The sequence below is a fragment of the Puntigrus tetrazona genome, chromosome 17, assembly GCF_018831695.1.
Source record: "Puntigrus tetrazona isolate hp1 chromosome 17, ASM1883169v1, whole genome shotgun sequence".
In the NCBI taxonomy this organism is placed as follows: Eukaryota; Metazoa; Chordata; class Actinopteri; order Cypriniformes; family Cyprinidae; genus Puntigrus; species Puntigrus tetrazona.
Window position 1 is genome coordinate 10163658 of NC_056715.1, and position 12470 is coordinate 10176127.

Genomic DNA, 12470 nt, shown 5'->3' on the forward strand with positions numbered 1-12470 from the left:
AAGGGACTTTGGCCATTGGCTAAATTCAGTGCATGCATAAAATGTAAGCATTTATGTTAAAATTGTACATGGTCCCTTTTTAAATAAATTAGAATAATAATAATAACAAGGACACTAATGCATCATGTTACAGATGTTTGTGAATCATGTTACAGATGTTTCAGGGGCATGCTTTCAAACTCTCGTGATGAAGAAAACGGCTTTTTCCGTTTACCTAATTTCAACGAAAGGACCAAAAATTTATGCTGACAAGGTAAAAGTTCCAAGTTGTCACATGGCTTTGATGTCATAACAGCTCTGCCTCTCATTGCTGCAAGTGACAGGTCAATGACAGGTGAATTTTATATTTGAAATGGATGGCACTGATCTGATTGCACAGGGATTGCACAGGGGTGACGTTAATGTCCTATCGGTTCCAGGGTCCTGTGAGAAAGAAGAGATGGAAAATGATTGGATAAAGTATTTGGTTCGAGTTGTGCAGTTGTTAGGGCAATGACCTTTTTAGCACAGGGACGGGGTTTATTTTACAGAGTCAACAATTACGGACACATGACACTAAAGTCAATTGTGTATTCTTACATTTTACATAGGTTTCAATCAGACTCTCTCTGATTGGCTAGTTGTTGTAACTGAGGGCAGATCTGCCAGTTTACTGGCCAATAAAAATAGCTGTGAACTCTATGATGTCATCACTGAATAAATCACACAGCATGGCACAACAACGAAGTATTCCCTCAGTTCAGAGCAGTATGGCAGCAGCACATTCATGTGGAACCACTAAAACCGAATTCCCTAAATAGACTAAATAATGCATTTTTATGTCGAACTGATCCAATTCCACGTGACAGTCTGACCGCGGATTGCTTTAGAAATATAAAAGAGATATTTAAAAAAAGAAACGAAAGTGTTTGGGGTAAATTCAGGGAATATTGTCCCTGCTGGGAAGCACGGCCACAATGAAGCATTGGAGAGGCTTGAAATTTCTGACGGAAATGCCCTATAACATGATTTGCGAGTCTGATCGTCTTATACTGTGCAGAATGAACTCATCTACGTTCCTGCATTCAGGGGCACCAACACCATCTGACTCGAGCGGAGTAAATTATCGCTGTTGGAGCATGTGACACAAAAGCTTTGTAACTCATCTCCCCTTCAGTCGGTTCAGTTCCTCTCTCTCTCACGCTGTTTCTTTTTTCTTTCTTTCTCTGGGGGCAGTAGTGCCCTCCTGTGCTTGTGGGACAGGAATGTTCAACAGCAGGGTGACAATCTCCTGCTAGCCCTTTACAAACACACACACACACGCATGCACACACACACACACACACACACACCGAGGATGACATCAGCTGCTTGTCTACATCGGTGGGACACTCCAGGCTGCCAAAGGGGGAATGTAGCACCCGTCAGTTACTTCAGTCATGCTGCTTGTTCACGTACTATCCATACTGAACGGGTTAGCTTTTAATAAACAGGCCCAAGGAGAAAGTATCCCTGTTTGATGGAGATGAAGGCTTCTGAGAGAGAGAGAGAAAGAGAGAGGGGGGAGAATGGAATGCTGAAATAAAATATGGTTTTACAAACTATGCTGGTCTTTCAAAAACAAAGGCATGGCCTTGCGTAAGGAGTCATACTGAACCCCAAATGTGTCTAATTGAAATTGTGATTAGATGTGCCAAGGGGAAAATAGAACATACTGTAATTGGACATGCAGGGACGATCTGGTTTGGTCTGAAAGCAGATTGTTAAGCTTGAAATAATCTTAGATGACGATCAAGCATCTTCTGTTCTTGCTAGCTCGTGTAACACAGTTAAGAGTTTTGGGGCTAAAGTTAAACCAACATTCTAGAGCCCTGATCATAGTGTAGAATCAGACTGCTTGTGGCCTTTGTTGTGGTAACAGACAGCGCACACATGTGTGTGTGTGTGTGTGTGTGTGTGTGTGTGTGTGTGTGTGTGTGTGTGTGTGTGTGTGTGCGTGCTTAAGCAGCAACTGTACGCCACACATGGAGCAATAGCTGAAGAAGACAAACAACACTATAACCTCCAGCCCTGACCCCATTGGTGATGAGCCAGACCAGGTCCTAAAATCAGACTGTTGTTTCAGGGTCCTCACAGGAACTGACCCACTATGTACATGGGTGAGTGTGCAAGTGGTTAGGAGCCTTTTTTTAATTTAATTTTAGAATTATTATTATTTTTATGCTTGCGATACAATGCTCCCTACATCACAGATATATGTCAGTCAGGATAATTATAGTTAACTAAATCTAAAAGCATTCAAGAAAATGTGTTACTTTACAAAGTAAATGTAAATAATAATAATAATAATAATTTTAAATTTCAGCAACATTTTTATTAAACCGAAACTTTATATAGACATTTAATGATAATAAAAGACAACAAAAATAGCTAATTTGGCTAATTTTAAAATAACAGTATCTAAAAAAAACCTCTTGTGCAAATGATAAGATGTGTAACATTATTTTTTTAAACACAACATCAAGATTTTAAAGTTAAAATATATATTAAAAATATGTAAAGAGCATATTTAAAATGTTTATTTTTAATATTTTTGTAAGTATTAAAATTTTTTTTAATATATTTTTTTAAGAATCGCATGTTACACTGTATTATGTTGTGTATTTAGTTATTTCATAATTACTAAAACAAGCTTAAATGCTGCAGAACACAGATCTATCCTGCAGTGTGTTACATGGCATTTTAACCCCTGTGATCACCTGACTGAGTTTTCAGTTCAGTTTTATGACTGAGAGATTTGGTGTAGCATGAAGGGTCTAAACCAAACAATGATGTAATCAGCATTTATTTTCTGCCCGTTCACAAATACAGACACACACAAACACACAGTCTTGGGAAGAGGGGCCTGGACAGTGAATGAAACAGGAATAAAGAGAAATGGAGCTTGAAGGAGAGTGGAGGGAAGGAGGGGGCCGTCTGTCTTTCTCCTCTGTTCCCTAGTTTGGTCACTCAGAGCTCTACCTCAGGGGTCATACGCTGGGGCTCAGAGATTGTGATACAGACTGGGCTAGACATCACACGCATACGCATATAGTCATACAACCTGTTTTCTTAGTAATGACAAATGACTTACTGTTCCAAAAAGGAAGGAGAGAGTGATACGTGTTGCTGGGAAGACTCCGAAAGAAAAAAGAGAGCGAGAGAGAGAGAGCAATCGGTCATGGCCATTAATATAAATGGTTCCTCCTACATGTGGTCATCGTGCAGAGTCTGTTTTAAACTCTGTGCTGCGTGTCGTCAGGAGCAGCTGCCCGTCACGCTGAAGCTCTCAACCCCTTTCCCTGTGGCATTGCATCATTCCCCCTGTATCCCAAAAAAAACACATCTATGCGAATAAAGTTACACTGTGCGCTTTATCCAAGACGGACATTAGATGGGCAACAGCATAACAGATAACAAGTCTTTTAAATGCGTGTAAAATGAGAGGTTAATGGCCCCAGACCTCCTGACCTCCGGCAGGGAATAGTTAAGCATGTACTCATGACAGCAGTGCCGAGCTTCATCCAACTTTGTCTCAAGTGTCCGTGTCTCTCATTCCCGCAAATGTACTCCATAATTGTGGGACTATATTGGCTGTGTTAAAACAAATCATTACATAGCATTTGCATGACGTTGCATTAAGATCTGAAAGGTATTTTTTATGTTTTAGTACTGATAAGACACAGTGAAAATCCTGTGCTTGTATACATAGGAACTGCTTGAATTATTTTAGTAGTAATAGTGGTAACACTTTACAATAAGGTTCATTAGAACAGCATTTATTAATCTTAGTTAATGTTAATTTCAGCATTTTCTAATGCATTATAAAAATCATGTTGTACTTGTTAAAAATAATTAATGCACTGTGAACTAACATGAATGAATAATAAACAACTGCATTTTTATTAAAATGAACATATATACTGTATATGTATTGTAAAGTGTCACCAAAAAAAAAAAAAAAAAAAAAAATATATATATATATATATATATATATATATATATATATATATATATATATATATATATATCTCCTTTTTATTGAAACTTTTTTATATGAATGGCATATTTGTTTTGTTTTAAGTTCAATGAAAAATAATGTTACACCATGTGTATTATTTAAAGGCCCTGATATTTCTGAGGGACCAGTTGGTCTGAAACCAATTATATTAGACTGAGAGTTTATTGGTCAATTGAAGCTGACATAGAGTTCTGGCACACATCTCCTCGGTCGACCCTGAGCAAACACTTCAGAGACATTCCTCTCTGTTTAACACCGCTGGATGAAATTCTGCAAATATTCCACATGATTCTCTTAACGTTCTAGAATGTCTGTCAGAAAACCCCTGGCACTCAAGGTCCAATGTGAACATATTAATATCTGGGAGAATATCTGACACATTCAACAGAGCACGATCTAGAGGAGGTTCCTTCTTGAAGAGAGCATTAACAGTTTTGATTCAGAATATTAATGTAAACTAGCGGGACAGAGACAACATTAGTAGGTGTGTGTTTGACTGACCTCGTGTTTGTTTAAGTGAAGGTGATAATGTGAGCTAGATTTGAGAGGAATCTCTTTGCTCAAGTGCTGGTATGGATTGGGTGTCCAGACTATACCTCACACCCCTGTGCCACCCTGAGAATTAACCAATGTTCTTTAGAACAACTTAACTGTAGTTTAATAATAAAGCTGTTATCATTTTTTCATTTTTGTAGCCTTTTGGTATTTTGTTTATGTGTAATATGCATTTTTTTAAATTAATTTGTTTCTAAATATAATCTAAATAACATAATTTTATAGCTTTATAGCTGATGTATGCTACTATAAAATACTTAAAATGTAAACTGATTTAGTTACAACCAACAATGCCTATAGACATGTTCAAATTGTGCAAAATATTAATATTGCATATATATTTTCCAAAAAGTGGTTCATCATGTAGTCTAACTGCTTCAGGCGTCAGTCATTACAGATGAATGCAGTCTGTCAATCAAACCAGTAGCCCAAACCCCATGCGCCGCTCTGCATTGTGTGTGGATCACGCAGTTTCGAGGGTGGTCGGGGGTCTTGGTGTGGGGTGGGAGGGGTCGACGTGTGAAGCTCTGTCTTGGGCGCATTCTGTGGTATAAACCAAACCACAGTCCCCGCGAGCGCAGCTGTCAGGTGTGCGTCACCGTGGACCACCGATCAGTCACCGCGCGCTCTGCTTACCGACACCGAGATGTTGCACTGTCCCACTTGACTTTTCTCATCCGTTTCTCTGCTTCTGCACGTGAAACAGAGCGCGACAGTTCCGCTGCCTGCGAGCCGAGAGGAGCGAGCGGGTTATCATGAGTTGTCTGGATGTTATGTACCCGGCTTATGGTCATTACGCACCGTACGCGCACAAAGCTTCAGCGTTCATCAGCACTTTACCGGTAAGCAGGTTTGCACTTAATGCATAGCTTTGGGCAACGTATACTTAAACTTATATTTAAGTAAAAAACGCAAGTGTGCATTTTTACACTTTTTAATCCTAATTTTATGATTGTGTTTGTTATCTGTGCGGGGTAGTGGGGCAAGTTGTCACTTTCCAGTAAATATCACATTTCAGCACAAGTTTTTAGCCATTAAAGTAGTCAAACATTTCCAGTATTGTACAGAAATACAGTTAAAAAAAGATGCAGTCACATTACATGATGTAAGCTGCCTAAGTGGAAACTGACATTTAACAGTATACAAGGACTTTTCAGCTACATTTAAACAGTAAAAAATGGGGAATACAAGAAATGGCGAACATAGGTACTAAAATATCAAATATTTGTGGTCAACAAATGTTGTGAATAAAAAGTGCATAAATAAACATGAAAAACATTCACAATACAGGTGTTAACTTATCTTGATCTGACTGTCCTGAGAACACTTTTCAGTCTTTCAATTAAAATTTAGACAATTATATTTCAAGTCATTATATAGTTCTCTTTACTCTGAATGTATACAAGTATGATTAAAATTTTCCAAACAAATATAAAACATTTTTTTGGAATAAACTGAAATGCAAATTTAATTTAGCTAAGAATAAGATGTTTGAAACAACAAAAAAGCTGCTAGAGAAAACAAACGTTGGTGTAACTGGATTTTTTTGCACACAGCAGATAGTTACTGAGATTATGACAACTAGCCCTGGTCTTTTTTGGTTATATATATTTTATATATGACCACAACTGTTGTATACGCCTATATACATTCATAATTGCATTCCTATCACGCACACACACACACACACACACAAGCATACATAAACACTGACACAGTCAGACACACACACACCCACGCACACACAAACAGAATGTAATCCAATGTTTTACTACTTCTTTTTCTTAGGCACCCTTTGGTCTGAGAAGCCCCTCGTCTCGCTGTAGGGATCCGATGGATAGCGTGGCAGCCCCGTGCTGCTCGGAGGGTGTCCCGGTTTCTGCCGGAAGCTCCAGCTCAGGGGGTCCGTCCCCATCACCATATCCTTCAACCGGACAAGTAGAGGAGGCTACGAAGGGCAAAGAGGTCAGGGAAGCAGAATACTTGAGCTCCCGATGTGTCCTCTTCACCTACTACCAAGGGGACATTAGCAGCGTGGTGGACGAACACTTCTCCAGAGCTCTCAGCACCTACATGGAGGCCGAGGGCAAAAAGAGGCACAGTGATCCCAGCACAGGTAAGATTGCAGCAAAAGCGCCCATTAGTTTGAATGGAGACTGATACAAGATGCGGACAAAGAAAAGGAATTTCAAATCACTGCCAATCATTTGCATTCACAAATTTAAGCTAAGCGATCTGAGCTGTGTTCAAATAAGATGCACTGATATCAAATCAAATCGATTTGACTTTATATAATTCTTTGAATCTTCCTGTTGGAACAATGTCAGTAAGAAATTAAAGAATTATAATTTTTTTTAAAGGGAAAATTTACCTAAAAATCATTTAACCATATAGTTATATATCCTTAGACGTTTCAAACCAGACTTACTTCTGCACACGTAAAAATTCCATTATAAACTTTTAACATCTACCTTTCCAAAAAGTTATTTATAATGGATAAAAAGGTTTGGATTAATAAATATTAAGTATTCTGTAAGAGAAAATTTCTTGTTTTTTTTTTGTTTAAGTTCTGTGGGGATTCGATACGGTCCTTCTGTTGAATCAATATGAAAACCACCTTTTAGAATAAAAAATTTGAGGAATGCGAAAGAAGATATTTTGAGGAACATTTAAGATGTTTGTATATACAAAAATCTGAAACAACAAAAAAATACCCTAAAATAGTAACATCTACAAGAATTAACTAACATCTACTTATTAAAGTAGAAAACATAATTTAACATCACTGAACCAATCTATATGCATCAGTTTATACCAACAATACTCATTTTTATGGAAATAACTCTTTAGGGTAAAAACTGTAGGATGTCACTTTTCACAGTGAAAGTCAATAAGGCCCAGAATAATCAAACTACAAGACAGTTTTCAAATCTTAAACAGTCTTTAAAATAGCTTTATTTGTGATCTGCGGAAGACAGAAAATCATGTGAACTCGCAACATAATGAAAGTGAATAAATGATTACCAAAATTTCCCTTTGGTGAGAACTATCCCTTTAAGGAGTGAGCAAAAAATTTTGCACAGTTGCACAGTCACAAATAGTCACAAATGTCTTTCAGTTTCGGGCCCTTTTGTGCCGCCAGCTGAGATGGCGTGAGTAGTCTGTTGAATACCAACTCGCACAAGTGTCTGCTATGCAAGGTGGTGCTTAATTTGTGCGTGTTTACCTTAATGAACCTTTGGTATATTCCCTCCCTCTCTCCCTCCCTCCTCCTGACATCTTCATCTGGCCTCTCAGACGCTGCCTGCCTCCCAACAGATACTATGTTTATACGTGGCGGTAAGCGCAGTGGCTCGAGCTCATATCGCGTTCAAACGGCTCACAATACCGAGCGTCAGATTTATGAGGAGCTCGCCCACCCCTCCTCTGATCACGACTACATCACCGGTGTCTTTTTTCAGAGGAATTCTAAATATAAAAGTAATGGCTAAAAACATACTTCACCCCTCCCTCCGCATTCTATGAGGGGTTATGGGGGGCGAGAGGGTTAGTAAAAACAACAGGTGGGGGCACGAGCAGAGACAGGGGTCTGCAGGTCTGTGGAGGTGCTGGGGGGCTGATATGACAGAAGGAGAAGACCACCTCCAGGTTTAACTCCGTGCCTTATATAGACCTTTATGGCATGTAGAAGTCGGTGGCTTTTTCTTGTCTTTCTTCTGCTCTTTTGTTGTTGTCAATGTCTTGACCTCCTCGTCTTTTGTATCTCTTTGATGGGTTTTCTTACTCCTTTTTAGCCCTCCCTCTCTCCCTCTCTCTCTTTCCGTCTCTCATCTCTCTCATGTGGCCGTGTGTATTTCTGTGATGTGTGCTAAGCTCTTTAGAAGCAAATGGAACACCATATGATTCAGCCAGAAAGACATCTGCGGGCGTGGGGCTGGAAATCATGTGAAATCATGTGACAAGCCTGACCTGAAAGTCCAAGGTGCAACGGCCTTATATGTGGACAAATGAGACACAGAGAAATGCCATCTCAGCTAGACCTCTAATAATATGATAACTAATCGACACCGGCGTGCACATTATAGGGGGGTTTGAGGGGGTCGGATCCCTCTGATTAAAGCTTGAACACTCAGTTTCAGTGTTTCAGCAGTGTTCAGACAACATTTCATTAACCACAAACCTGAGATTACAAGTTAGTCAGAGCACACTGAAGAGAGATGCTCGTGAATAGGGGTCATATTCTCCTCAGGAGGTCACCATAGCAACAGTAGCAGTGACGGAATTAAACTTTTCATTAAGGGCCGATATATTGATTTCTGGTGCTTTTTTTCAACCTTTATAAGGTCATTACTAAAAAAAATATTGATATTTTTGATCACTTGATTGATTTCGGTGATTTTATTAGCAAACCAGAACAAAAACAAAAGCAAAAGAAATACTAAAAGATTAATGAATTTGTTTTTATTGAATATGCATTCAAGTTTGTTCAAATTGGCTTTATATTGAATGAGTCATTGAATCAATAGTTCACTCAACCTGAACGAGACACCATGCTGTGTTTCTCTGAAAGGTTCTGTAATCATGGCGCGCCGTTCCAGGCTCACAAACGGAAAGACAAATGGAACCGGAACACAACCAGACGCTTATTCTGCCCCTTTTTACAAATATGAAATATAAGTCTTAGGTGTCCCTGGAATGTGTCTGTGAAGTTTCACCTCAAAATACCACACAGATCATTTATTATTTAGTTTTGAAATACCTATTTTAAGTGTAAGCAGAAGCATGCTGTTTTTGTGCATGTCTTGTTAAATGCAAATGAGCTGCTCCTCCTTCCGCCTGTGCCTTTAGCTTACACCCCAAATACTCTGCCAGAATAATCTTTTTGGTTTTGATTATCATGTCTGAAATCATGCATTTTAAATCATATATCCTCCACTTTGAAAGCAGACTCGCAGTGGCTGTAACACAGCATGTGAATAACGCTACCAAACTAAGTTCTCTTTAATGTCTTATTACGCTTAAGCTGTCAACTACATACAAGTTAATGTTAAAAAGACACAAGTACAAAAACATTCAGTTATGCCTGTGAAGGTAAACAATTGGGAAATGATCTCGCTCACTTGCAAATCTGCCAATATTTTTCAATCTAAAAAGAAAATACATAAAAAAAAAATCCAGAGTTTTTTCTCTTTGTCATTCTCGTTCTTTTCTCACCTCTTTAGATGCTTCATCCTCAAGCAGTCGGCGCAGTTTTCCTCCATCTTTCTGGGACAGTAATTACCCCTCTCCGCCCAGCCGACCCCACTGTGATCCCACAGGTGCTCCCACCTATGCTATGGACCCCTATGCCCAGGCCCTGCACCCGGGTCTGCCTCACTCACACGCTCATCCGCACCCATCAGAGTCCTGGAGCTACTCTCAGAGCCAGCCCTATCCCCCCCCACGGCCGTTACACGAACTGTACTCCCCTCCTGGGCTGGATGCCCACTACGGACCCCTACTGATGCCTGCTGTCCGGCCGCCTCATCTCCCTACGCTGCCCGGGCATTATGAAGTGGGAAAGCTGGAACCCACACCAACATGGCCAGGGCTGCTTCCGCCTGGGGAAGTGGCACAGAGTCTGGCTCTTAACATGGAAACAGGTATGGTGATCTAATGCAGGGAAATAAAATGCAAGTACTGAGGTTACTGTAATGAATCTTTTTAAATTTTTTTATATTTAATGAAGGTAACGTTAGCCTATGAATATAGGTAACACTTTATTTTATGGTTTCACCTATTAGTTGCTTATTAGCATGCATATTACTAGAATATTAGCAATTTGTTAGTGCTATTAAGCACATATTAATTCCTTATTCTACATCCCCAATCCTACCCAAGTGCTGCCTATTCTAAGGTGTTACCGATATGTCTATAAATATCCTCTGAATATGTATCAGTAACAAAAAGATAAAAGAGAAGAATTTTATGTATATGTCCCTGAAGAGTGCACATCTTAAAATGATTATGTCAGCGATTCATATTAATTCATAGAACACTTTTAAAGAGAGGAAATTATAGGATTGTTGCATAACCTGGCTACACAATATCAAAAATATTTATATTAAAAAACATTCAGCATTTCAAACCACATTTTATGCATAAAGGGGACGAAAACCACATTTGTAGACTGATCCAAAGAATTTCTACAATCTCAGAGATGTGTCTTATGATTAATCATTTAAATATGTTCTAACCTGTGACACAAAAATATTAAATAATACAAAAATGATACGTCAAAATATAAAAACATTAAATATCTAATAATGCACAAAAAAATTGGTTTTTTTTTGTAGCTCTAGCATTTTAGTCATTTTTCTGGCAACATAAACAATATGATTTTTAAAAACGTAACATTGTGAAAACGTTATCAGTAATTTGCTTGTAAACTTTCAGTTTTGTAAAATGAAGCCATTTAGTGTCTGTCATTTAATGAAGCTTTAATGTCTGCCACAGAACTTAATTTTCCGAGCGGAGAGTTTACCAGCAAATTACCGATCAAGTTCGGCGCAATGTTCTGCTTACCAAAGTGCATAAATTATGTTTAAAGCAAATGAGCCACACACCCTCCAGGTTAATGGCAGGAAATGGATTGTTTGGCCTCAGTTGTTGGTGCTTATTATATAGAGAGTTTGCAGCCACCATGGAGATTGTGTGTGTGAATGATTCCTCCTTGTGTTCAGCCATTGTGTTCATGTCTGCTTTGCACCGCAGGTCTCCAGCACCACAAGAAAGGGAAGGAGCTCTACTGGTTTTAATGAGAAGCCCTTCATCGACCATCCAATTAAAGCCTGCAGTTTGGCCCATTGTAACCGAACTGTTGTTTCTTTAGCCCCCACGCACAGCGGCTCTCTTCAGCAGCTCTGCACACGCTCTGAACACGCTCCAGGACTATTTGTGTGCACCATGGAGATATGAACATAGGGTGAGGACAGAACCCCTAGGGGAGGCAGACGATGTGGTCTTTCTGTTTTTCTCTTTTTGATCTTTTTTAAACTAATTTATTGTGGTGTAAAAATCCAGCTTGCCCTCTACGGTTCTCTGTTCGGACGTTGAGACGTAAGAAACAATGCATGGTGCAGTATATACAGAATGACACATTTTCTAAAAAAAAGAAACTGGCTGTTTATATTGATTAAATAAGGATGGCAGCAATGTGTTTGTATTGTTTCGTTGCATTATTATTCTTCCCATGTACAGTATTTTTATTTATAAATGCATTAGTATTTATGTGTTTCAATTAAAATACACTGTCGGCCAGTGCTGTTGGGTTTTTTTTTTTTTTTTTGTAAACGTGCCAAGAATTTGAAAGAATTAAAAAAATGAATACACCATACCGTATCAGAAAAGAGTGGAAAAAATGATGTGATTTTTCAGGTTAATGAACCACTGTAGAGAATTGAAAAGGTTCCATGAATGTTATTATAAGAGGAAAGTCATTTTTGGTGTATTTTTTATGTGTGAGTCTACTTTATTAAATTAAAAATTAACGAATGAGAGAATGTTCTGTTAAGACTATAATGTAAGAAATGATTTGTATTTCCATATTAAACATTCATTTAAAAAATGTTGCCTTGTTCTTGTCGTGAACGTTTACTCATTTCTCAAAGACGTCTTACTATACTTGCTAGATATTTCATAAATGGGTTGTACGGGTGTGAACCAAAGAAGCATTTCCAGTTAACATGTTAGTCAAAGAGAGGAAGGTCACTGACAGAAAGCCTTGATTTACTTTTTGGTCTTGCGTAATTATGTACTTGATGTAGCCCAGATTTGATAGTGTTTATGTTCTCCAGGAAGGAAAGATGTTCCAGGCTTATCACTGATGTTGTAGGTC

General features: G+C 38.6%; 1 protein-coding gene across 1 annotated transcript; it reads left to right on the forward strand.

Moving 5' to 3' along the window:
* Positions 1-5125: 5125 nt before the first annotated feature.
* vgll2b (vestigial-like family member 2b) lies at positions 5126-12202 on the forward strand. Its single transcript, XM_043262156.1, has 4 exons — positions 5126-5436; positions 6383-6710; positions 9817-10236; positions 11348-12202. The coding sequence occupies exons 1-4, from the start codon at positions 5350-5352 to the stop codon at positions 11389-11391; spliced, it is 879 nt and encodes a 292-aa protein (XP_043118091.1). The 5' UTR covers positions 5126-5349; the 3' UTR covers positions 11392-12202.
* The last annotated feature ends 268 nt before the right edge of the window (positions 12203-12470 follow it).

Bases quoted from the DNA above. Each gene is read 5' to 3' on its own strand.
- vgll2b (XM_043262156.1), top strand. From the start codon at position 5,350: ATGAGTTGTCTGGATGTTATGTACCCGGCTTATGGTCATTACGCACCG. The intron at 5,437-6,382 runs GTAAGCAGGTTT...TCTTTTTCTTAG, and splicing joins CGTTCATCAGCACTTTACCG to GCACCCTTTGGTCTGAGAAG. The intron at 6,711-9,816 runs GTAAGATTGCAG...TCACCTCTTTAG, and splicing joins GCACAGTGATCCCAGCACAG to ATGCTTCATCCTCAAGCAGT.